This window comes from Euphorbia lathyris, chromosome 2 (genome assembly GCF_963576675.1).
Source record: "Euphorbia lathyris chromosome 2, ddEupLath1.1, whole genome shotgun sequence".
Taxonomy (NCBI): domain Eukaryota; kingdom Viridiplantae; phylum Streptophyta; class Magnoliopsida; order Malpighiales; family Euphorbiaceae; genus Euphorbia; species Euphorbia lathyris.
The window spans coordinates 31920394-31947078 of NC_088911.1; the positions used below are offsets into that span (position 1 = coordinate 31920394).

The window sequence follows — 26685 nt, forward strand, 5'->3', positions numbered from 1 at the left end:
TTCAACAATGGGGGATCTTTGATTTCCTACGGATTTAGTCCGTAAAACCCGGGATTCACTCCTTCTAGTTTAGCTAGAGAAGAAATATCTTTGAAAGTTTACGATTAAAACTTTCACACAAAACCGATCTGTATCAGTTGGTATCAGAGCCGATCGTTTTCCTTGAACGGAGACTTCTTTCGACAATGATTCAACCGAGTTATTCACAAGCCTTAAAGGAACATCTTGAAGCCGAGACACGGGAGATGGAGCTCCAATATGACGAGATGATGAGAAAGACAAGAGAGAACTTGGAGCAAGAAGAGATGGAGAGACTCCAAAGGGGAACCCGAAATAGTAGGCGACGACAACGTCGAGCCCAACAGAAAACGGATGAAGAAACCTCTCTTTTGCATCCTCAAGGTTCATCCCAAACCTTTCCTCCATTATACAAGAAAGAGGTAAACCCAACATTGTCAAATTCTCATTTGGAAATTATGGATGAATTTATTTCTAGTGAGGGGTTGGATGTTGGTGATGTTATTTGTGGATTAGATTCTCATTTTGGGTTATTTGATAATGATGTTGTGAATGAGAATGTGGATTTATGTGTGGAGGAGGAGGAAGGAGAGTTGGTAGGTGAGGATGTTGGGGAAAACAATGTAGCAAGTGATGCTCCCCAAGTGTTTGATGAAATGCCTCTTAAGCATAGCTACATATGTATGCTTAAGGATATTGAGGGTACTTGTCTTGAAGAGGGGAAGAAGGAGTTTGGGCTTATTAATCTCTTTAAGGAGCATGATGAAATTAATTTATGTGTGGAGATTGATGGTTATGGAGATGGGAGAGATGTTGGTGGTTCTACCATGTTGGGTTGTAGTATGTCTTTTGAGTCGGGCGACTTGGCACGTGAATTAGTCGGTTCGAATTATGAAGAGGAGTGGGAGGAAACGAAAGGTCGTGGGAAAAGACGGATCGTTGATGAAGATGGAAATGAATTTGAATACAACCATGAAGAAGAGGAGATTGATGAAGAGGAGAACCAATCCGAGAATGAGCTAGTAAGACATGAGGAGTGTGATTATTATGAAGGCGACTTCGAGGATGAGGTTGAATAGAGAGAGCACGCTTCCGAAGATGAAATATGTGAGGATGGTGAACTTTGTCATAGTGTATATGAGTTTGATTATGATGAAGATGGTAGAATTTACCATTGGGAGGATGAACGTCAAAACATTGAGTGGAACCAATATGGGGCCGCTTATGAGGAAGACGAAGATGGGGTCTACTATGATGAGAATGGGCGTCGGTGTGTTGAGTGGGATCGGCACGAGGCTCCTTGTGAAGATAATGAAGCTAGATTCTATTGTGATGATGAATTGGAGGATGTTGAACGGAACTACAAGGAAGATATCTATGAGTATGATGGAGGACGGTTTCGTCATGAAGATGAGTTTGAGAATGTAGAGTGGAACCGAAGCAAAGAAGCTTATGATGATGAAGATCAGTTCCAAGATGACTATGGGTCGAGAAATATTGGGTGGAACCGGAATGAAGACACTTATGAGTATGATGAAGGTCGGTTCTGAGATGACTATGAGACGGAAAATGTAGAGTAGGGCCGGAATGAAGATGCTTATGATGGTGAAGAAAATCGGTTCCAAGATGAGGATGAGTCGAGAAGTGTTGAGTGGAGCCAAGATGAAGACACCTATGAAGTTAATGATGATGGCAATGAGCACAATGTGTATTTGGTGACTAGGGTGCCAATGCCTAGTGAAGAGGAGCCTAGCCAACGTCATCGATTATTTAGAACTCGATGCTTAGTCCTTGAGAAGAAGTGTGAGATGGTGATCGACGGAGGAAGCCAAGTGAATATCATTAGTCGGTCTGCCGTGAGTCAGTTTGGGTTGGATCCCGAGCCACATCCTAGACCTTACCGCCTTGGCTGGGTCAACGAGGTGGAAAAGCTTCAAGTTACTCATTGGTGTAAAGTTCCTTTCACTATTGAAGCTTATGGGGATGAAGCTATGTGTGATGTTGTGGAGATGGGTGCTTGTGATGTGCTACTTGGCAGGCCATGGCAATTTGATTGTGATGCCTCATATGCGGGAAGAAGCAACACCTATACCATATGCAAAGACGGAATTCGATATGTCCTTACACCTTTGAAGAGTTCTCCTAGTAAGAAAACGGAGGCCACTTTGGAAGATTGTCTAACTCGGGAGTTGAGTGTGAATGGGTGCATTGGTGGAACGGGTGAGACATTGAGTCCTCTTGACGTGGGTTCCATGGATGAGTTAGCTAGCCACTCTTCTAGTGAAGTCAAATCCAAAGAGGAGAATGAGGTTGAGAATGGGGGTAGCAAAGTTGGAAGTGAAGAAGTAGAGCCGATGTTCAAGGGTGACAAGCACGTGTCTTTCAATGAGCCACCTAAAGGGCTTCCTAAAGGGCTTCCACCTTTGAGGAAGCTACCACGAGACATAGCTTGGGATCCGAGAGATAGTGCACCTAGCTCTACATATGATGAATTGAGCTCTAGAAAGGAGGATGAAGGTTTCTCTATGAAGCCTATTGAAAACACCGAGATGCCTAGCACATGCCACATGCAAGGGAATCGAGTCTCTCATTGGGTAAAATCTGAACTTATTCTTTTGTGCTTTGTTGAGATATTTGTGTTGGAATCTTGGGTGTGTATGTTGAGGGAGAACCTTCCCTATGAGGAGCCCATGAGATGTGATATTGTTGTGAGAAATGTGAGATTTATGTTGAGGGAGAACCTTCCCTATGATGGAACCATGAAGGGTGATCTTGTTGGGGGCTTTGGTGATTGTTTATTGAAGGAGAATGGCTTCCCGGGGAATATAGAGAAGATGGAAGGAGGTCAAGACTTGGTAAATTCGGAACTCACTATGTTGTGCTTTATTGACATGTATTTGTGTGGGTATATGTGGTGCTTGTTGAGGAAGCATCAACCCTATGAGGAGTCAATGAGAAGCGATCTTGTGATGAAGAGAGTGGGGTTTATGAAGTCTTTGATGAATGGGAATAGCCGCTTGAGAGATGTTGAGGAGATTGACGGAATTCAAAACTTGGAGAATAATGGCCAAGTTAGTAAAGTGACAAGTCTTGAAGTTCCGGGACTGTTAACCCAAGGTCAGGGAGGAACTACTATGTGTGTGCTTGGGTTCACTATGATGTGGGTGGACAAATGTCGTCGGGATATTCCATTTGATGTGGGCCATGGGCAAGGAGAGATTGAGCATGATAGCCGAGTTAGTGGAATGAATGATAGCAAAGTCCGGGCATATTCAACTCAAAGTCATGTTTGGGTTGTGAAGAGTACTCAAGGGATCGCTCCAATTGGGGTTGATGTATGGCGCCGGTACATGCCTTTTGAGGTCGGCTATGAGCAAATGGAGGTTGAAATTAGCATCCGAGTTGATGGCGTGAGGTACATTGAGGTCCGGGCATATTCGACTCAAGATCATGTTGGGGTTTTGAAGAATATTTGTGAGATTGATTCTAATTGGGTTGATACGTGTCGTCGGGACATTCAATTCGAGATAGGCCAAGAGCGGAAGAAGATTGTGTTGATTCCTCAAGTTCGTGATGGGGAGATCAAGAGGATCTATGGGTGGTCCGTGCAACCAAATGAGGGGCGTTGGAAGATCATCCAAGCATTTATTGGGAAGTGGTTTGACAAGCTTCGCCAAGACATACCATTCGATGTTGGTAGAGCATTCGATATTGGTGGAGATTGGGAGATGAGTACCATGGAAGATGAAGTCCGGGGTGAGGCACTTGTGCAGATATGGGGAAAAGCTCGTGAGGAGAAGGTGAGTCCGGCAATATTTGGAGTGGACTCCTTGAATTCATCTCGAAAAACACCTTGGTTCGATTTGAGAGCTTGGGTCCGTTTACAACGAACATGTCTCATCAATATGTGGCAAGCAACTTGGGGTCAAGTTCTTTTTAAGAGAGAGTGTATGATGCGGGGCATCTCCTTCTGAGATCGGGTCCGGACGAGGGAAGTCAGAGGAAGAACCAAGCACGAGCAACAAGCGAGTAAAGAGGCCAAAACATGACCACATAACAACTCATCAGCTCAGGTACGCTCTGCGTACTTTTAGGCACGCTCCGCGTACTTGAAGGTTTGATCCGGAGAAAAGTCCAGGAGGTCATCTACGCGGGGCTTAGATTAGGCACGCTCCACGTAGAGGGAAAACACGCTCCGCGTATAAGAAGAAATGATCCAGAGGAAGTTCAATAGCCAATCTACGCTTCGCGTAAAATGGCTACTGATCTGGAGAAGAGCTCAACAGCCAATCTACGCTCCGCGTAGAATTAGGCACGCTCCGCGTACCTTCATTTTAAGGAACTTGCTCCTTACTCCAGCTTCCTCCTTACTTACAATCCTTCCACTCCTTATTTACAACCCATGCCCCTCCTTATTTACAATCATGCCACCCCTTTACCATTAACCCACTTTACCCTTACCTTTATATTTTAATTAGTTATGTAATTTGCCCTTTTATGTAATTTGGCAATTAGGTTTTTGAGATGATATAAATTCATCTCTTTCTCTTTATAATGTTCAACTTTTTATCAATCAATATTAAATCTTCTTCAAGAAGCTTGTTAAGGTTTTCACCTTCATCAATGGGGGATCTTTGATTTCCTACTGATTTAGTCCGTAAAACCCGGGATTCACTCCTTCTGGTTTAGCGAGAGAAGAAATATCTTTGAAAGTTTACGATTAAAACTTTCAGACAAAACCGATCTGTATCAGATATATATGAAGAATAACGATAAACCACTTAGTAGAGAAATGCAATTACCGATTTGGGGATTATGATTTCTCCTCCTAATCTGAGGCCGGGTCGAGGACTGATTCTCGAGATATGGAAGTATTCAGGTTTAGCATTGAAGGTGTATAAAATCTCAACAGCTAACTATTTTGAATGGTGAATAATGGTTGGATGGGTCCTCATTGATGGAGACTTCAGATCCTACTGAGTAATAATGTGGATGATTTACCCAATCTCAAGTCTATTTCAATGACTTTCCTAGTTTTATTTCATCTTGCATTGCTCCTAGCATTTGCTAAGTTTTAATACGAATTATTCATTCATAAAAACAAAAAACTTCTTAGTAACCATTCATAAACATTACTACGAATATAAATATAATTAAAACATTTATAGCTATCACACAATTAAAGTTCAATGTTTGTATTTAAGAGGAAATTATTAGAATATCATTTTATATAAAAAATAATTACTAATATAATAAAAGGTATTATTAAGATTTAATTATCAATTTAAGCTTTTTCAAAAAAAAAAAACTATCAATGTAAGCTTATTGTCAAAAAAAAAAAAATATATCATAATAATTTGTTTTTTTTTTGCTAAACTCATAATTAAACCCTTGAACTTTCATGGTTTTAAGTTATCATTTATTTTTTAAGATTAGTCCATAAACTTTAAGGTGGGCTTATTATTGAAGGACTAGATATTAGGCCTCATTACAGTAACAAATAATTTGGGGATTTTACATAATTAGTTTTGAGAGAACTGCAAAAATAAATATTGTAGTTTCTTTATATAGCGATAAAGTATCAAAATAGTTTTAAAGTTTATAAAAATGTTTTGATATTTTAAAAGTTTATAAATATAGTTAAACTTTTATATTTTAAAACATTTTTACATATTAAAAGAAGTACAATGGAAAAAAACAGATGCTCTTTTTTTTTTGATTAAAGGCGAGGGAAGGAACCGACTTTCAGGACATCCCAGCTATACTGGCACCTCCCTAGACCCGGACCAAAGCCCAAATAAATAAATAAATAAATAATGAAAGAATATAGAGGTTTCGCCAATAAAGCGTTAAGAGAACCGATAATTAACTCTGCCTATCGAATCAGCTAAAACTAGGCTATTACAGAAAGATGGGATTTCACCCCACCACGTATTTGAGTGTCCGAGTCTTGTGTGATTAGCCAGTGAGTCGGCCACACAGTTACCCTCTCGCATAATGTGAGAAGCCACGAATCTCAAATCAGCGATAAGCCTTTGACATTTATTCCAATCCTCTTGGAAAATCCATGGGACCGCCTGCAACGGGTTCTTGAATAAGGAGACGACATAGATGGAATCACTTTCTAGCCAAACATTACGCCAACCACGAGAGGCTGCCAAACTGACTGCCATGATTGCAGCTCGCAACTCCGCCATATGCACCAGCAAATCAGTATCAGAGACAGTAAATCCGCCCAGGACCTGGCCAAATTCGTTCCTGAACACCCCCCGCAGCCTGCGGAGTTACCTGAAATCGAGGCGTCGCAATTTGCTTTCACCCAGCCCGCCGGTGGAGCTATCCAACGTATAGCCATCATCTTCGGAGCACGCAAGTAGCGCGGGAGAATGTTAAGGTTATTCAGAATTCCCAATTCCACAGCAGAATTCCAAACATTACCAATACGGAAGTGGTCGGACCTTGAGATGTTGCTCCAAAGTAGCGTTAGCGCCCGATGGATGTTGGGAATCTTATCGTTAAATATGCAGTCATTACGAAGATACCAGATTACCCAGGCCAAGTGAATAATCGCACTCGTCCACAACACCTTAATTTGAGAACTGAACTTTTGTTTCGCTGCCCACCTAATCAAATCCTTGTATGAACAGTCATCATTCAAACGTCTCCCGAATAGTGAAGAAACGCTCAGCCAAAGTGTTGCGGCAAACTCACAATCGACTAGAATATGTTGCAAAGTCTCCAAGTTCTTTTCACAAAAGCAACACCGAGAAACAATGATGATACCCCGTCTCTGTATCTTGTCATGAGTTGGGAGGTATCCCCAGAACGCCCTCCAGGCACAGATCGAGTGAGCCGGCGGTATGAATTTACTCCAGATAAAACGAAAGACTGGATCCGGGGGTTCCTCTGATCCCAACCATCTGTAGAAAAGCTTCGACGTAAAAATCCCTTTGTCCGTTGTGCTAATCTGGCCGACCCGCTCAATTGCAGCCATAATCTCCTCCGAAAATTGAGTTAATTTCTCCCAGCGGTTGCCGATTAAAAAATCATCCACCCTGTGATCCGGGTCTCTTTGAGAAGCAAGCGAAATATTCAGCCTATTTGCTACTGTTGGGTTTATCCATTCCGCGGACCAGAAATTGAGGTTAGACGTTTCCCCAATAAACCACATACTATGATCCCTTAAAAGCAAGTAAGCTTCTTTTAGGGAGTGCCATATTGTCGACATTGCTACTTGAGCTCTTGGGATGCCCGCCAGACAAAGGAACTGCGAGCGTAATAGATCCAGCCAGTAAGAATTCTCTGCAACCAACCCCCAAGCTAGCTTACCCAACAAAGCAGTATTAAACCTGTCCAGTTCTTTGATACCAAGCCCACCAGATTGCAGTGACTTCTGACAGATAGACCACGGCACTGTTATAATTTTCCGTGAGAGAATGCTCCCACTCCAAACAAAGTTCCGAATCTGAGAAGTTAGCCTTTTCAAAAGGGCCCGCGGCCACTTATAAACTGAAAATGAGTGTGTAAGTGAACCTGTGATGTGATCACTGAATTAACCAAAATAAGTCTCCCAGCCATAGAGAGAGAGGCTCCCATCCAATTAGCAAATTTCGCTGATATCTGATCATACAATGCTTCCAACTGCCCACGCTTTGGTGCTCCTCGAAACAATGGAACCCCCAAGTAACGGAATGGGAGAGAACCAATTCTAATACCCGTGACAGATGCAAGCCGTGAACGACGTTGCGCGGAGATGTAATCACCGAAGTAGGATTCCGATTTCTACCAATTTACCATTTGATCCGACAGCCCGCCATAATTTGCGAAAATTTCACCGAGAGCTCTGGCATTTGCAAGTGTGGCTCTGCAGAAGATGATTACATCGTCTGCGTAAAGCAGGTGCGTAGGAAAGAGGTAATCCCTGGAATATTGCATAGGCAAGAGCTGCCCATACGACACTGAGCGTGTAAGAAGCCGACTAAGGTAGTCCTCCGCTATTCCAAACAGAATAGGGGATAGCGGGTCGCCCTGTCGAACCCCCCGCGAGTAAGCAAAGTAGCCCATTGGGCCTTGAGAAGTCATAATGGATATTCTGGAGGACGATAGTAAGTTTAGCACATAGTCCCTGAACTTCAACTAAAATCCAAACGATTCTAAAACCTCAAGCAAGAAATTCCAGTCGAGCGTGTCAAACGCCTTCTTGATATCGACCTTGAATGCCATATTCCCTCCAAAACATCGCTTATTAATACAGTTCACTCCTTCAGACGCAACTGCAATGCACTGCTGTACTTTACGCCCCTGTATAAAGCCAAATTGGTTATCCAACACGATCCGGCTGGCCACCGGAGCAAGCCTATCAGCCATAATCTTTGTTATCAGCTTGTAACAAAAATTGCTCATCACTATTGGACGAAATTGGTCGAGCCGAACATCCCCCTCTACCTTCGGAATTAAGGCCATTATGCTAGAATTTAATCCTGAGTCAATCGAGCCGTTATCAAAGAACCAGCAGACCAGCTTACATACATCCGGCCCGACAATATCCCAACATGCTTGAAAGAAATGACCCGTGAAGCCATCCGGGCCCAGCGCGCTCGAACCATCCATTGCCATAACCGCTTGCTTAATTTCATTGGCATCCGGCCGTCGAAGTAGTGAGTCATTTTCATCATCAGTGATTGAACTGGGGATAATTCTGCGGATGCCAGTGAGATCGGAGGGACCCAGCGGATTTTTAAATAGCTCCTCATAGTATTCAATAACCTTGCTAGAGATAGTGTCTGGATCAGTTATTAATTTGCCATTTACTTCAAGCACCGACATACCCTTGTTGATGCGTCGCCTCGCCGCTGTTTGGTGAAAAAACTTACACATGTGTCTATAATTTCTTAAAATAAAATATTTTATTATTATTCAAATGGAATTTATAAATATATGAAAATAGCCCTAATTATAAATATACGAAAATAGCCCTAAAAGCTTGTTGTCCTAAATTGTGATGACTCTAGCAAGTACACTAGTTAAAAATAATAAAATAATAAGTATATTATCATCTTCACAATAATAGAACGGTCTAATATTATCACTAATTGGCCCAGAATAGTCAAATTCCTTAGCAAGTAACTTCCTTTATAATTGAAATGTGAGATCTATTTGTGTATAAAAGTAAATTAAATTAAAATAGATGAATGTGAGATTATAGTAACAAACGGTAGACAATTTGATAGATTTACTTATAAATAACAAATAACATGCATAAATCACAACTAGAATAGACGCTGAACATGCATATATCTCCCGATGAATGAAATTGAGGTCGTAAGCCTACGGTCTCTTCTAATGGATTGAATTGAGTGAGGCGTCTCTTATTCCCAACATTCTTTAGAAACAAATAACTAAGTCTCTTTATGTCTACCCATTTTCAAGCATTAAGATTTGTAGTTGTTAAAAACACGTATCATGCAATTATTCATGTCACTAGTCATAATCACAAGTTGCTAATAGTGTCTCCATCTCCTAAATAGAGCTTATTCAACCAAAATATAGGCTAGCTATTCATATAATGCATTAATAATCCATTAAGCAACCATCAAATATGTTTTCATTCATGAAAAGGAAGAAAATAACTTATAGCCGCCAGCTCAAGGCTAGCTTCAGCCTGTAGAGTGAACTACTCACTCATCTTCAAAAAGAAATATGCAAAATTGAATGAAGAACAATCAAAGGAAGAAAATACTCAAATTGATTCTAATGACTGCAAATCTGGTGATTTTTGACTCCCCCCCCCCCCTCCCCTAGTATATGTCTATAAATACTACAAAAGATAACATAAAATATTATGTTAATAAGCGGAAAGGATGGGCTTTGCATTTTGGCTTGACTATTCTAACAGTGTAAGGAACAATTTGTAGAAGAGACAAAACAACATATACCTTATTGTTGATACAAAATTACAAAATTCATAAAGACACCAGGGATAACCTTTTAGAATTGCAGTCAGGATATAATTTAGGTCCATAATTTTTGCCCAACTAGTTATTTATAACCTTCATTTTTTAAAGTTTTTCCTTCCTTGGTTGTTTTCAGTTACATGTATCTACAGAAAATAATCTGATCCTTAATGTGATCAGTCCACGAATTAAAGGCAATTAATAATACTCAATGCTTATAAAATCCATAATTTATCAAAGCCACATTAAACACATAAATTAGCGGAAAGAGGAATTTATTTTTTCTAGATCAATGGATTTTCAGTCTAATTAAGGGATTTAAATCTACATCTCTTCCTTTACTTATGAACTTTACCTGACCCTTCTCATTTTTTATCTTATTTTCCCCTCTCTTCTTTCCTTTAATTGTGAACTCTACCAAACTCAACTGATGAAACTGTGTTGTACAAGGAAAAGAAGGATTTTCAGTTAGATTCTCAAAAGGACGAAAAATGGGTAGTTGTGAAAGAGATGAGAGGTTATACTGGTTATGGAAGAAAAGATAGGCTATACTAGTTATGGAAGAAAAGATTGAGAATGGTTGAAATCTTAAGTGATGCATTTTAATTAGAATCTCATGAAATCAAACAATGTGTGAAGGGGCGACAGTTTCATTTTACTTTTTACTTTTTTTACCTTGCTAACGAGTAGGTCTAAAAGAAATTGGTAGCAAATTTACCAACCAATAAATATTTGATACCAAAGCACATTCTATAATTTTGGTAGCAATTTTGTCGCCCAATATTTGTAACATGGACATTTTCTTGAGAGAACAGCAGTTGCAAACTTTGCAACCAGATGAACTTTTGTTATCAACTTTGAGTCCCTAATATGGGTAACAAACCAATACTCATTTTGCAACTAAGAAATTTGAGTAAAGATTGAATTTGTTGCAAATTATAGTCCAATTTAGAACTGTTCTCCAAATTTAGTCTTTTATTTGAGTTTTTCTTGTAGTGATAAGCTTACTACTAAAAGCCTGAACTCTATTTGCCAAACATGGTCATTCTAATTGTTAAAAGGGATAAAGTGCAAAAATAACTCTAATAATGTTGTCAGATTGGGCTTATTTTACCCCCCAACTAAAATTATATTCTATGAAGTCATTAAAATTATCTCCACTCTACTTGTTCCTCGTGTTATCACTGTGCACATGTGTCTTAGATCTGGTGCAGAACACGATATAATTTTTTTTCATGTGTGTACACTTGTCTTTGATCTAGTAACATCATGCACAAGTAGAGTGGAGATAACGAGGTTCATGGTTGCATAAAATACTCCCATAATAATTAATAAAAATTAACCCAAGTTTCAAATGTTATAGGAAAAAATAGTCAAACTTCCTAATATTAGGGGTATAATTATATCATTAATGATATTATGGGTAACATTGTATTATTACTGACATTATGAGTATCATTTATGATAGTCAATATTGACATTATACCTTATTCCTCATTAAAATAATTAACACAGGAAGTCAGAGCGGGAATGAGCTCTAGTAGTACCTCAGGACCGGACGGTTTCACATGACATTTCTTTCAGAAATATTGGGACATTGTGGGCATAGATGGTTTCAACATGGTTATGGCTCTGATTAGTCCGGGTTTAAATTCTAGTCTGATGGCGCTGTTTCCAAAGGTGGAGGACGCTGTGCAGATTGAGCAATACATGGTTATCTCAAAGATTTTAGCCAATAGATTAGCTCGAATAGCTGGAAATATTATCTCGGTTAATCAGTTTGGGTTTATTCCAGGGCGGAGTATTCATCAATGCATTGCTTTAGCATCAGAATGAGTTAATCTTTTGCAAAAGAAATGCTTTGGGGGTACTATGATTATGAAAATAGACATAAAAAGGCATTTGATACGCTAAATGGGACTTCCTCTTAGCAGTTCTTCACGCTTTCGGGTTTTCACCTCAATTTTGAACATGGATTCTTAATATTCTTTCATCTGCTAGAATCTCCATTATGACGGGTAAGGGAGTTCAAGGTTATTTTTCGTGCTCTCGAGGAGTGCGGTAAGGAGAGCCGCTTTCACCAATTTTGTTCAGGCTGGCTGAAGATTTTCTAAGTAGATTGTTAACCTAATTGGTGGATCATAGGAAGCTGCAACCTGCAAATTACTCAAGGACCTACATGATGCCCACACACCTATTGTACGCAGATGACATATTGTTATTTTTCAAAGCCTCAATTTCTAATGTTCGGGTTTTGGCATCCACTTTTGCTTTGTACGATACTATTTCGGGACAAATGGTTAGCTGGCATAAATTTGAGCTATTTTTTAGAAGTCACATAGCTCCTCGACGAAGAGCAACAATGTCAAAAATCACTGGAATACGGCTCAGACAGTTACCCTTTAGATACCTTGGCGTGCCTTTATTTGTTGGAATACCAAGGGTGCGCATCTAAGAGGAATTACAGACAAAATTACGGCTTGGTTTGCTAGTTGGTAGGGAAATGTATTATCTATGGCTGAACGCCTCACTCTTATCAAAGTTGTCATTACCAGTTCTTTTACTCACTCATTTATTGTTTATAAGTGGCCAGCAAGTCTGCTTAAACGGCTAACACGGTGCATAAAAAACTTTATTTGGTCTGGATCTGTGACGGGAAGGAAAGATATTAATGTGCTTTGGGAGGACTACACAACCTCTCTCCACGAAGGGGGCCTGGGCATTAAACGATTGGTCACCTCAAATTTGGCTCTCACTAGAAAACTCACCTGGGGATTAATTTCAGAAAATTCACTTTGGTGGGGTCCCATTTTATTTGGCTATTAGGCTTACAAATGCCTGCAGTATGCCCCTCTTCGATTTGAGGTTCAATGAAGGAAGCTTATTGGATTCTACAGAAACACTGTAAGTGGTTGATAACTTGTGGAAAAATCCTTGATCGGAGCACTTCCCTGTGAGGCGCCATTGGGATCGGCCGGGGACACTCCGATACCAAAGTCAGTAATATTTCTGAGAATAAACTGTAAGCACAAAAGTAGAGAATCAGTAAGTGTACCTCAATAGCTTGGGATGCAAGCTATTTATAGTCATGTAGTTGTAACCCTCGGTAACTAGAAAGTCTCCATTGATGCTCCATTAATGGCGGTTAATGATCTTATTCAAGTATGACCGTTAGCACATTAATGAGTTATTAGTTGCCTTTATTGGGAATCGGCTCTGCCGTTGAGTTGGCGTATCGAGGTATGATGGCGGGTCTCCCAAGGCGTTTGACTCTTTGTGGCGTGTTGGAGAATCTATAGATCCGCCACCTATGAGTCTTGCTTTATACGCCATCTGGAGATTCGCCAGTGGATCCTTATCCATAAGAGTATTGATGGCGGATCCTTCATTCTTTGTCTAATTATCCTTTTTCCCTAGGTATGATATTTGGATGTTATGGAGATGTAGATGAACAGTCATGTCATTACTCATCTTTAATTGCTATCAATTCTCCATTAATCTCAGCATTTATCATTGAAACCCTCAGAGTTGAGGTATTCGAACAGTCACGTCTTTATTCCGCTTTAATGACTATTAATTGACATTTAATTGTATTTATTCCCATCCATGGATGGTAATAAAGGCGCCTTTTGGTATTCTTGGATCCGTCAAGGCGTATGTACGCTCTCCTTGAGAATAATGGCAGGTCTCCGTTACTCGCTCTCATCGGGCGTATCTCGTTATGGCGTATCTCGCCATGGTCCACGTGGTGTGGCATAATGCTAGAAACTCCTTCCTTTTCCTCATTATTTGCATATTCACCCCTGCATTAATTATCATTAATTCCACATTAATCATGCATAAATATCTCTTTTAGAAGGAATAATGGTTTGTCACACTACACCATAGATGGCCAATTGCAACGACAACAACATGTTGCATCAGGGGCCTAAGATTGTTACAATTGGCAAAAAAAATGGGTTAAGGCAACACTTTTGATCATTCGAAAAGCGTTGGTATATTCACCATTGCCTTTGCTGTCAAAGGCAACAGTTACTTTCTCAATTGCAACGTAACCAAATGTGTTGCCGTTTTTACAACAAAGGCAACGAAATACCTCTGAATATTAAAGGCAACGTTTTTTGAACCTTAATAGCAACATTTTTAATATAACAAAAGTGTTGCATTTTTTAAGTTAAGGCAACATTCGTAATTTAATGAACACTTATTTTCAATCAAATGCAACAACATCTAAAGTAAAGGCAACACTCGTTGAACATAAAGCAACACAATGTTTGTATTCAAAAGCAACGATTGTTAGAGTAAAGGCAATATTTCGTTACAAGAGCAACACTTTATATTTTTCAAATGCAATGATCTTTTAGGCAGAAGACAACATTATTTTGTCTAAAGCAACGTTTCTCTATTAGCAAAAGCAACAACACTTCATAGTAAATGCAACATTATAACTTTTACCAGCACTTTTTAGTTTTATAAAGGCAACGATGTTTTATCCTAAATGTAACATTTTCTCATTCTTTAGCAACAATTTTCTATTGAAAAATGCAACGATATTTGATATTAATGCAACACATCTTATTATCAAACGCAACGACCTACAATATATAACACAACACTTAATAATCCAAAAGGCAACAACCATTCAAATAGATGTCAAAATAGCATTCGTTTACAAAAAAAAAAAAAGGAAACTGTCAATAAAAAGTACCTAACATTACAATTCAATAGTAAAATAAGTTTCTAATAACCATAAGCATAAATAAAGCATTTTTCCTTCATCAACAAGCATTTGAAGGAAAAGATTCAATGGTATTGGGAGAATCAACAGCTCCATCCAAATTTAGGTTCAATGTTGGATTCATTTGGGCCAACCTTTGTATAATAGTGGCAACTTGAGCTTCCATGGTCTTTTTCATTTCATCTCTAACTTCACTCTTTAGTTCATTCCTCATCTACTCTCTTACTTCATTTCTCATTTCATCTGTAACTATAGTTTTTATTTGATCGATTGTCTCATCAGAAATGTTTTTCTTACTCATAGAACCTGAAGATTCAGGAGTCTCTTTTCTTTTCTTGATGTGGCCTATCCTACCAACAAGCCATGAACGACCATGAGATGATGCTTCACCAAGTATTTCCTCAATTGTCTCGGTTTTTTCTCCTCCAGTTAACAACTTTTCTTCAAGCCTTGCCTACAACAACAACAACAAAGCCTTAGTCCCGAAATGATTCGGGGTCGGCTAACATGAACCATCATATAAAACCGTGAAAATCAAGTCGTGTCAGCGACACAGATTCGCTCCCTCCACTCCGTCCTATCCACTACCATATTTTCCTCAATTCCCAATAAACTCATATCACTCTCGATCACCCTCCTCCAAGTTTGCTTAGGTCTTCCCCTACCCCTCACCACTACATCCCTTTGCCACTCTTCGGTTCTCCTAACCGGCGCATCAAGCGCTCTACGTCTCACATGGCCAAACCACCTTAGTCGGTTTTCTCTCATTTTATTCTCAATAGATGTAACCCCTACTTTTGTCCTAATTATTTCATTACGCACCCGGTCCTTTCTCGTGTGACCACACATCCATCTCAACATACGCATCTCCGCCACCGACATCTTATGGATGTGGCAGTGTTTCACTGCCCAACACTCCGTACCATATAACAATGTTGGTCTAATTGCCGTCCGGTAGAACTTTCCCTTCAATCTATTAGGCATGCCGGGATCACAAAGGAAACCCGTAGCACTCTTCCACTTCGACCAACCAGCTTTAATCCTATGGGCAACATCTCCATCTACTTCTCCATCCGTTTGGATAATAGATCCTAAATACCGGAAGCAATCCGAGGCCTGAACAACTCTCCCATCTAGGGTGATTGTCCCTGCCTCCCTACTCCTACGGCCGCTAAACTTACACTCCAAATATTCTGTCTTACTTCGACTCAACTTAAAGCCTCTAGATTCTAGAGTTTGCCTCCATAGTTCCAACTTCATCTCCACTCCTTCTTTCGTCTCATCAACCAACACAATATCATCTGCAAACAGCATGCACCATGGTATACCATCTTGAAGTGAACTTGTTAGTTCATCCATAACGATGGCAAAAAGAAATGGGCTTAGTGCGGAACCTTGATGCACTCCAATCGTAATAGGAAACTCTTCAGTTTTCCCAACACTAGTACGTACACTCGTGCATACTCCCTCATACATGTCCTTTATGATGTCAATATATTTCCGCGAAATGCCTTTCCTTATCAAGGCCCACCAAAGTACTTCCCTTGGTACCTTATCATATGCTTTCTCCAAGTCAATGAAAACCATATGCAAGTCTTTCTTCTTATTTCGATAGTGCTCCATTAATTGTCTCATTAGATGGATGGCTTCCATAGTTGATCTTCCCGGCATAAAGCCAAACTGGTTTTCCGAGATCTTCACCGTCCTCCTTAGCCTTTGTTCAATCACTCGCTCCCAAAGTTTCATAGTGTGACTCATTAATTTGATTCCCCGATAGTTGGCACAATCTTGGACATCGCCTTTGTTCTTATACAAAGGGATTAAGGTACTTTTCCTCCATTCTGATGGCATCTTATTGTTTCTCCAAATTTTGTTGAAGAACGTCGTCAACCATTCGATTCCTCTTTCTCCCAAACATCTCCAAATCTCAATAGGGATGCCATCAGGTCCTACTGCTTTCTTCAACTTCATCTTACTTAATGCCATTTTGACTTCACCCTTTTGAATTCTCCGCAGGCATTCATGATTTATCATATCGTGATGGATACTTATATCTCCAACATCTTGTTGGCGATCTCCATTAAATAAGTCATCAAAATAGGACCTCCATCGTTCCTTGATATCCTTATCTCCAACTAGGACTTTCTGGTCCACATCCTTCACACATTTAACTTTTCCGAGATCTCGCGTCTTCCTATCTCTCATCCGAGCAATTCTATATATGTCTCTTTCCCCTTCTTTCGTATCCAATCTTGTATACAGATCCCGATTCACCTTTGCTCTAGCATCTCGTATGACCTTCTTTACTTCCCTTTTAGCCTCTTTGTATTTTTCGTAGTTCTCGTCACTCCTACATTTCCCCAATAGTTTATAGGATTCTCTCTTACTCTTTACTGCTTGTCGTACTTCTTCTGTCCACCAAGATGTGTCCTTACCCAGTGGCATGCTACCTTTAGATTCCCCTAGAACTTCCTTCGCTACTTCCCTTATACTATGCTCCATCTTATTCCATATCGAATCTATATCTGAATCCATATTGCAAGTCCAAATATCTTCAAGCCTTGCCTAAACAATAAAAATTATTATTGAATGAAATAATCCAAAAAAACTGAACTCAAAGAATGACTCAAACCACCGAATCTTCAAACATCAATCAAGAATATAGACCTCAATGACTCAAATCATTATTAACCTATAATGGAAATTAAAAGTAAAGTATTCAATCATATATTTTATACTATAAGAACATGTACTTATTTATAAATGCTCTTAAATTTGCTAAACTATGCTATCACAGTAAGAAAAATGAGATCTCCAAATAACATATCTCATGAAAAAATTATCTTAAAATTAGCACCAGATTTCTAATCATAATTACTAATATGAATTAAAATAATACAGAAAGCTGACAAGTAATATAAACATGACAAGTTTGATGTTTCTATTTAGGTAAAGAAGCTCGGTCTTTAATCGAGCAATTAGTATGCTTTTAGGGAAAGATCCCTTAAAAGAGGTTTTCACTTTCTAAACAAAATGACTAACAAAAAAGCTCCATCTTCACTTATGTTTATTGTTGTTAATTTAACCTATGAAATTGATTATGTGTGGTTTATGTAAGTGGGCATAAACTATGGTCAGATGGATAAATTTATCATCCAAATGCAAATTTAATCAAGTATATAGTCAAAGATCATTCTTATCATTGCTTAAAAGTATTCTTATCAGCAGATCAATGGCCCTTTTTTCTGTAAAAGTTAGAAAAAGTATATATTTCACATCTTTGATATTTTGAGTATTGTTTCAATTTACCGAATGTCTTAATTACATCATTGACTTACAAGTTTAATCCGCGGTTGAATTGTCATCATCTTTGTATTGATGACCTTCATTTTTTTTCCGAGTTGCTACAAAAAGTTCTACCTTTGACGGTTCCACTTGATCGGGTTTCTCAAGTTGCTTACATAGATCATAAATGAAATTAAATGTCACTATTCAATATAAACTAATCATATTAATTGTAAATAACAATTTTTAAAACTCATTTTGTACATACCAACTTCTTGCGGATTCGTGCAAATCCAATTGGACCACAAGTATGTTGATCCTTGATAATTAGTTTTCGATTTGTTGAATTCTTTGCTGCCAATTTCTGAAAATCTGGATATAAAATGTCATTAAAATATCAAAATGAGATTTCAGATATTTAAAATTTTACCTCGATTTGGCATCATTCCAAAATTGGAGGAGCTTCTCAAATTCTTTGTCCGATAAAAAGTTTGGTCTGTTTTTCCTCTTATCATTATTGTTATCATAAGCCTTGTAATAATTTTCTTGATGAAACTTTTGTACACCCTCCAAGCATCAGAAATAGTCCGCATCACCCATGGCTTTCCATCTTCGCTTATAATATACTTTTGCTATAGATTTCATGAAATTTAATAATGATTAGCATAAACGATGCAATAAAATTAGGCTTTACATCACAAAGAACAAGGAAAATTATGTGGTAGTTTAATTAAATAACTAAAAGGTTGTACCTTTACAAAGTTCCATAACTCATTACTCAAAATGGATGAGTGATTTAGTAGTGTCTCTATCTTCCTAGTAAAGGAAGAAGTAGGTTGGCAATGGCATCCATCAACCTATGTGAAAGGAAACAAACCAGGTAATTCAAGAACTAAACTCAAACAATCAATAGAACAATGAAAAGGGAGAATATTATATTAAGGTAACTCAGAATAAAGAACAAGGAAGAACCAGACTCAGGGAGGATTTCACTCCCCTCTCTATCCTGATAGAGCCCTGCCAAAGCATAATCAAAAGATAAAACAACCTGCCCAAACAAACCATTCCCTACAAACTTTATAACAATAACTCTGTCTAGGCTGCCAGCACATGCTCCTAGAATAACAAATTTTATTCTAATATTCCTAAAGTATCCCTGGAGTATAACTAACTCAGCCACCTGTAGCTTTCTTAGAATTTCTAGATCTTGGGAGGTTCCTTTAGTCAAGCTCTTAACAACATTGAAGATAAATTATTCAAAGGCAAGAACTACAACTTCAAAGGCAAAATCGTATGGGTTCACAATTCTTCAAAGGCAAGAACTACAACTTTAGACTGCTATCTACAGATACATAGAAGCAAGGTGTCCAGTTCCTTAACATCTTATTCTTCCTATTTGGAGATGTGTTTCTAACTCCTTTGGCACTGTCAATTCTAACATTTTTTGTTCTACCTGTAAGTTCTATTTTTATTATTGGATTAGATGTCATTCTTTATCTGAATTTTTAGCTTCTGCATGTATAGCACCAAACACGTAACGCGTCATTCTCAGCTTTTCTCTCTATAATAGTATTATATTGTTTTACTTTAATTATATTTGCAGTTTTAGCAACTTTATAGTGTTTTTTTAAGAATTAGTACAATGAATTTTATTATTTTAAGATTAGTTATTGGACATCTACTAATCAACCCACAAGCCTCATGTTTCATTGAACCTCTTCTCTTCTCACTCCCTGTTCTTTTTTATGTAGGAAGAAATGAATTTATTTTAAATATTATTATATGACTTTATTATTTTAAAATTAAGTAGAACATGCCTAGCATGGACATCGACAAAGATTAATCACATCTTATATGGTTTCTCAAATTTTCCACCCTTTTAAATAATAATAATATTACAAAACGTCGGTTTCGTTGAAAACGAACTTCAATAAAAATCCCTCCAAACCACCTCGATAATGGTTAGGAGATAGTTAATTAATCTAAATAATAATAAAATGGAAAGGTGAGTTATGGTGTGATTTGATTGAATGGTGTAGTTATGAGGGGGATGCAAATGAAAAATAGGAATGGGATAGAGCTAGAGCCAGGGAGGTGCAGAAGAACAGATGGGAAGAAATGGAGGTGCAGCAAAGAAGCAGTGGCAGATCAGAAATACTGTGAAAGACATATGCATAGAGGGCCACAAAGAACAAGAAAGCTTATGGAAGTTGCTGCTAAGATGAATAATGCTTCTACTACCAATTGCAATCTCTCCATTTCACTAAGTCTTGCTACCAAATCTGTTTTCTGAAACAATTCATGGTTTTAATACCAAGCACCAAGAAAACCCATTAAGAAAAATAGATAATTTATTTAGTTCCATAAAGAAAAGTAGATAATTTATTTGGTTCCATAAAGAAAACCCACTTGAAAGACATACCTTTCCCTAATTTATTTGGTTCCATCAAGATAATTGGACTACATATATCTATATGTCTTCTCCTCATATCAGGTATTCGAAACATCTCCATCGAATTAATTAGGGAAAAAAAGATGAGTGCCGATTGGGGACCAGTTGTGGTTGCAGTGGTGTTGTTCATATTGTTGTCGCCAGGGCTGTTATTTCAGCTACCATCAAGGATAAGAGTTGTAGAATTTGGGAATATGAACACAAGTGGAATCGCTATTCTTGTTCATGCTGTTGTTTATTTTTGCATTTACACTATCTTGATCATTGCTATTGGTATTCATATACACTTCAATTGATTTCCCCTTCTTTCTTCTTTCTAATTCTTTACTTCTTTCTTTTTCTTCTTCTGTATTTTACTCTTTCTATAAATTTGGTTAATCCATCATCCTATTGACGTTTATGATTGTTTATGTTTCCTTCTTTCTCTTATATAATCACCACAAAATGAAGATTTTATTTCCTTCTATTCTTCAATTGACATATTATTAACAAAAGTATTTCTTTTTCGGTGATTCGAAACCTATCTTTTTTGCTTACTGATTGGATCTGATTGGTTTGCTTACTGATTGGGGAAAGAATCACTTTTTTTGCGGTTAAAGAGGCTTTCTAGTTGCCTTCTTTCGCTTATGAACCTAGTACTTGGGTAGGAACCCTTTTTCCCTAGCCCGGCTTTCTTATGTCTTTACAGAAGCTGTATCAGTTCTATCTGTAGTAAAAACTTACTGTCTAGTAATGTTTAACACATGAGAGTCGATGTTCAAGTTTAGGAATAGAAAAGTCTCATCTACTTCCTCTTATTTCATAACCTCTAACCATAGAACTATAGCTATAGTTTCCTTACCACTTGCAAAGAAGAGCTGATTCTTTCATAAGCCTAATCCTTCGAAAAAAACTATAGTTAGGGATGCAGATCTATAGTATTGACCCTAACATCAATGGAAGCCAAACGGAGTGAGCCAGATGAAAGAGAGCCAGAAAGAAAGATTCTCTATGATTGTGGCCAGAGTTCGGTATAAAAGATAAGATGGTTCCCTAATGAATACGGAATAGGCAGAAAAAAAGGGATTATGTTTGAAGCAGCCTCAAGGTAAGCCCCACATCAGTGATGCCAACCATCTGAATAAGCGGAATGCTCTAAAGGCATTGAAGGCAGAAGGATTATGCCATTTTGCAGATTGTCTAATTAGTACAACACAAAGTTAAAGGTATTATATCATCAATCATTTTAAGGATAAAGAGCCAAATTCATTGAGGGAGTTCCATGTATAAAATGACTTGGTATTAATAATACTCTCAATCATGAAACCTTTACTTTAAAGAGAGCCCAAGCACTAACAGAGACAAAAGGCAATTAAATTAAAGAGCCCAAGCACTAACAGAGACAGAGCAATCAAATTAAAGCATCAGAACCTTACCATTGTACAAGTCTAAAAGCCAAAGTGAAAATTTAACATCCAAATTTGAATCCATACTTGGAAAATAAAGTGATTTTACTGAATTAATTAGTTAAATGAACTGAAAACCCATAAAAAAGATTCTAGTCCAAAAAGGTTCATCAATAAGAGACTGAAAACCCACCATATAAAAACAATTAAATCTGTGAAAGCCAGCAGAAATAGATTATAAAGGAATAAGAATGGTAAAAAAAAAATACCCGGAACGGCTTTGGATCACCGGTGGGTTTGAAGGCGTCCACCGCCCTGAAAGACCGAACTCGAATGAGCTGAAGTTCTTGGTTGGAGACGAACGCAGATGAGTAGAGGAAATCAGTAGTGAAGTTTAGGGATTTTACTGTATCACAGAAAGAAGCATCGCGGCTGAAAAAAAAAGGAAGGAAAGATAGACAAAAAAGAAAGGGAGGGAGTTTAGGGTTTTTACTGTATGGAATGGCGCCAATTAGACCTGTCCATGGGCCGGGCCGGGCCAGTCGGGTTTTTAAGTAAAAATGCTCAGCCCAAGCCCAGCTCAGACCACAATTAATTTAGGCGGGCTCGGGCCGGGCTGGGCTCGGGCTTAAAAATCAAATCCCCGAGCCCAACCCATATAAGCCCACCTAAATATATATATATATATATATAATTGTTAATTATAAAAAAATAAATATTATACTTAAAAATAAATATTTAATATATAAATATATATTTATTAATTAATATTAATAAGCGGGCCGGGCTGGGCCGGCCCGTGTTATTTTTATTAATCCCAAGCCCGCCCAAAAAATAGGCGAGCTTTGGCGGGCCTGGACCGGGCTGGGCCGATGAACAATTTTTATTGTCCAAGCCCGGTCCAAAGGACACGGGCCTGGGCGGGCCGGGCAGGTACCCGGGCCCGTGGACAGGTCTAGCGCCAATTTTTTCACTTTCCCGCTATCCAAAAATTTCATTTTCTTTTTTAAGGTTGACAAAACTTTTTAATTTTTTAATTGGTGCAGATATAATTAATTAATATGGGGATTTTTTTTTGTTGAAAAACTAATATGGAGATTCTATTCTAGAATCTGAATTTATATTTTTTCGGCCCATCAAAGCCTATTTATTTTTTAATTTCGTTTATTTTTTCAATGAATTAATATATATATTTTTGAGATAAGGTGCAAAAATACCCTTAAAGTTTACATCTATGAATAATTTTATCATAACATCTAAAATTGTGCAATTTTACCCCTAACATTGGCAGCCAATAGCAAAATGATCCAATTTATTAACGTTAGGGGTTAAATCTTAGCTGCCAACCTTAGGGATAAAATTGCACCGTTTTAGATGTTAGGGGTAAAATTGTTTCTGGCTATAGACGTTAGAGGTATTTCTGCAACTTATTCCTATATTTTTTTTATTACTTTTTACTTTTGTAGGGCATGTCGTTATCTTAATTGAATACTTATGGATTAATTTTGTTGCATTCAATTTTTTTTATTATTATTACTTTTTGGAGGGAAATTTTAGAGTAATAAATTGGAGGAATTTTAAGACATTAATTGGTGTGAAATTTTGGAGGACGAAATAATACATATACTTTTGGTCAATGCATAGATTTTTTGCGAGATATATTTTGTGGGAATTTTGAAGTAAAAAAATTCGAAAATGTTAATAAACAAATATTATTTTTTTAGTTGTTATATAAAATTAGCTATACTTAATCTATTTTTATTCAATTAAACGCAACATTTTAATAGTTTTTTTACATGACTAAATGTTGCTTTCTCTAAACATCAAGTTGATAAACGCAACATTATCTCTAAATATTGTCTAAATGTTACCTTAGGTGAAGCAAAACAAATAAAAAAATATCAAAAGCAACACTTTATCTAGAATCATTGCATTTAACATACATGAACAGTAGCAAAAAAATAAATTTAGCTAATGCAACGTTTTAAAGCATCACTTTTTAAAAAATGGTTGCAATATGCAATCTATGGTGTAGTGTCATTATCTCTATTAATTTTCCCTTATTCCTTATTCAAGAATAATTTGGGTTGTTATCAGTGGTTAATTGGACAACAATCAGAATTGCATTTCTGGACATCTGAGTGGATCGTTCCTAGCATGGTGGACCGTTTGGACATTCCACCATCAGAAGTAAGGAGGTTAAAAGGTCGGGTCAGGGATCATCGCTTAGGTAATTCATGGAGGGAAATGCCAGCTCTTCGAGTTGTAGTGACAGAAGCAATTCGTTCAACTGAATGCAGTAAAAAGGATACAGATATTTATCTCTGGCGACTAGTGACGAACGATTGTTTCATAGTGAAGCTTTTTATCGTTGGCTATCCCTCCCTCCAGTTATTAATTTAATTTGTTTGGTGTGGCAACCTCATATATATCGTTCTCACTCCTTCATTTGTTGGCGTGCGGCTAAAGGCTGTCTTCTAACCCACATCTGTTACAAGTAAGAGGAATACATATGGTGTCCATGTGCTGTTTTTGTCAAGCACACACAGAAACAATAGATCATTTGATGGTGCATTGTGCATTTGCTGAGCAAATTTGGTGCAACATCTCTTCTTTGTTTGGCAGACGTGTGTCGCAGACACAGTCGTTATGAGATCTGACATTGCAGGTGGTGGAGATGTGATTCAGCATGTAGATTCAAGCTTTATGGTACAGCTCGATCGTGCATGGGGTTTGGGTGATTTGGCATGCACAAAACGCGAACTACTTTGACAATGAGACATCGAACATTCACGTTTCACTAAGACTCCTATGGGCACAGGTCAGAAGGGCAGATGGCATAAGCAGTGGCACCATTTGGATCTCTCTACTGGAAAGGTCTATTCTTCATAACCTTGCTCTTATTCCACGACATCCTCGTGCTCCTCGTATTATTCAAGTTCGTTGGTAAACACCACTTGAGGGATGGGTTAAAGCAAACACAGATGCGTCCGTAATGACCTCTTTCGGATCTGCAGGGTATGGTGGAATTTTCAGGGACAATCTCAGGCAGGTGCTTGGTTGCTTTGCTTCCACGAGTGACTTGCAGTATGCCCACATGGCTGAGCTCTAAGCTGCGATTGCATCAGTCAAACACACTCACTCCCAAGGCTGGTATAAATTATGGCTGGAGTGTGATTCGACTTACATCGTCTCAGTTTTCCATTCCAAGTCGAGCTCAGTCCCGTGGAAAATTGTCTCATAAGTCTGCAGGTGATGCAAGTAGTGGTTTCACACATTTTTCGTGAGGGGAATCAGGTAGCAAACGCGCTGGCTAGCTTTGGTCATTTGAGCTCCGTAACATCTTGGTGGGACTCTCACCCGAACTTTTATGCTAGTTTTCTTCGAGATAATTTTAGTGGTTGAACCTTGTACTGGTTTGGCTGAGCTTTTAGACATATTTGTATTACCTTTTCACTCTTCTGTTAATAATATTCGGGCAGAGGGTGGGTCGCTCGAGGGGGTGCCAACCTCGTTGGGATGTCCTTCGGCTACCTATCATGTCACATCTGTGTCCTTAATTTTAGTTATTATACTCTAATATTAGGTTACCTTATATTTATTTATTGATTGGAGAGTTAATTGAGTATTATGGATATAGTTTGGAGGCCAATTTCATGCTTTAAGTGTAAAATTAAGAGTTTAGGGTAAGTTTTAAAAGAAGTTAAAGTTTTAAAAGAAGTTAAAGTTTAGAAGGACTAAATGGTATATTTTCCTTTATTGGGAACCTAAATACCATATTTCTAGATGTTCATTTCATGCAGATCAAAACAATTGCACATTTCAAAGCCCTCCAACTCCATCACCATCTTCATCTTCTCCATTGTTTTTCATTTTATCCCAAATTACCTAGGTGCAGTGATCATTTGATATCCGGAGTTTGCGTGGTCCGATTGAGTAGATTTTTTTTTACAATAGGTTCTAGACATCCTAATACACATTGTGGTTGGTGTGATTTGGATTTGGAGATTTTTAGCATGGATTCGTTCTAAGCAGATTAGAGGGAAAGATTTGAGGCTTAATGTGTTTATTTTCTCAATTATGGCTAAAGTAAGTAACTATCAACTACCCTTTTGAGTTTTTATGTATATATATATGTATATATCACTCTATGTTTTTCTAGAAATTGATTTCTTAGGAATTTTTCATATATTTGATTAAATGGTGTTTTTATGATTTAGTTTTAATATGAATTTAAACTATATTCAAGAATATATACATATATGTTTTTGCATGCGAATTTCAACTTATAATATACATATATGTATACATGATTTGGGTTGTGTTTTGATGAACTTTGTATATTTGATTAATAGTTGTGTAAGATTTGATATTTTAAGGAATAGAACTAAAGAAAAGTGTATTGAGAAAATTTATTGAAATTGATTTATGAACAAATGTATATGTATGTATTAAGTGATTTCTATAAAGTTATTTCTTAAAGTAAATTTTAGTTTTAATTAAAGATTGTTAAAGTAATAATTTTGATGAACTTGTGATTTATTGAAATAAAGTTTATACATGATGATTTATGTGTTTATTTTTAAGAAATTGAAGTTGGTAGTGATAAGTGTAATTTTAAATTATTTATTGGTTATTTTAGTTCAATAATGATTTATGATTTAATATTTTGAAGGATGGAATTGAAGAAAGGTACTTGAAAAACCTTATGATGTTGATTTATGAGTTATATATATATATATATATATATATATATATATATATATATATATATATATATTTCTACATATATATAAATACATTTTTGTTTATAAATTATATTATAAAATTATAATATTTTTAGTATTTATCAAG

The 26685-nt window shown here is 37.6% G+C and overlaps 2 protein-coding genes across 2 annotated transcripts; one reads left to right on the top strand and one right to left on the bottom strand.

Moving 5' to 3' along the window:
- Nucleotides 1-14606: 14606 nt before the first annotated feature.
- Nucleotides 14607-22356, bottom strand: LOC136216809 (uncharacterized). The gene is made up of 7 exons (XM_066003364.1): nucleotides 22349-22356; nucleotides 22101-22263; nucleotides 18747-18851; nucleotides 18425-18626; nucleotides 18263-18366; nucleotides 18048-18165; nucleotides 14607-15163 (listed from the first exon to the last, which is right to left on the bottom strand). Exons 1-6 carry the CDS (start codon nucleotides 22354-22356, stop codon nucleotides 18052-18054), a joined length of 696 nt encoding a protein of 231 aa, XP_065859436.1. The 3' UTR covers nucleotides 14607-15163; nucleotides 18048-18051.
- Nucleotides 20516-21343, top strand: LOC136220618 (uncharacterized). The gene has a single exon (XM_066008419.1). It carries the CDS (start codon nucleotides 20530-20532, stop codon nucleotides 20740-20742), a length of 213 nt encoding a protein of 70 aa, XP_065864491.1. The 5' UTR covers nucleotides 20516-20529; the 3' UTR covers nucleotides 20743-21343.
- Nucleotides 22357-26685: the final 4329 nt, after the last annotated feature.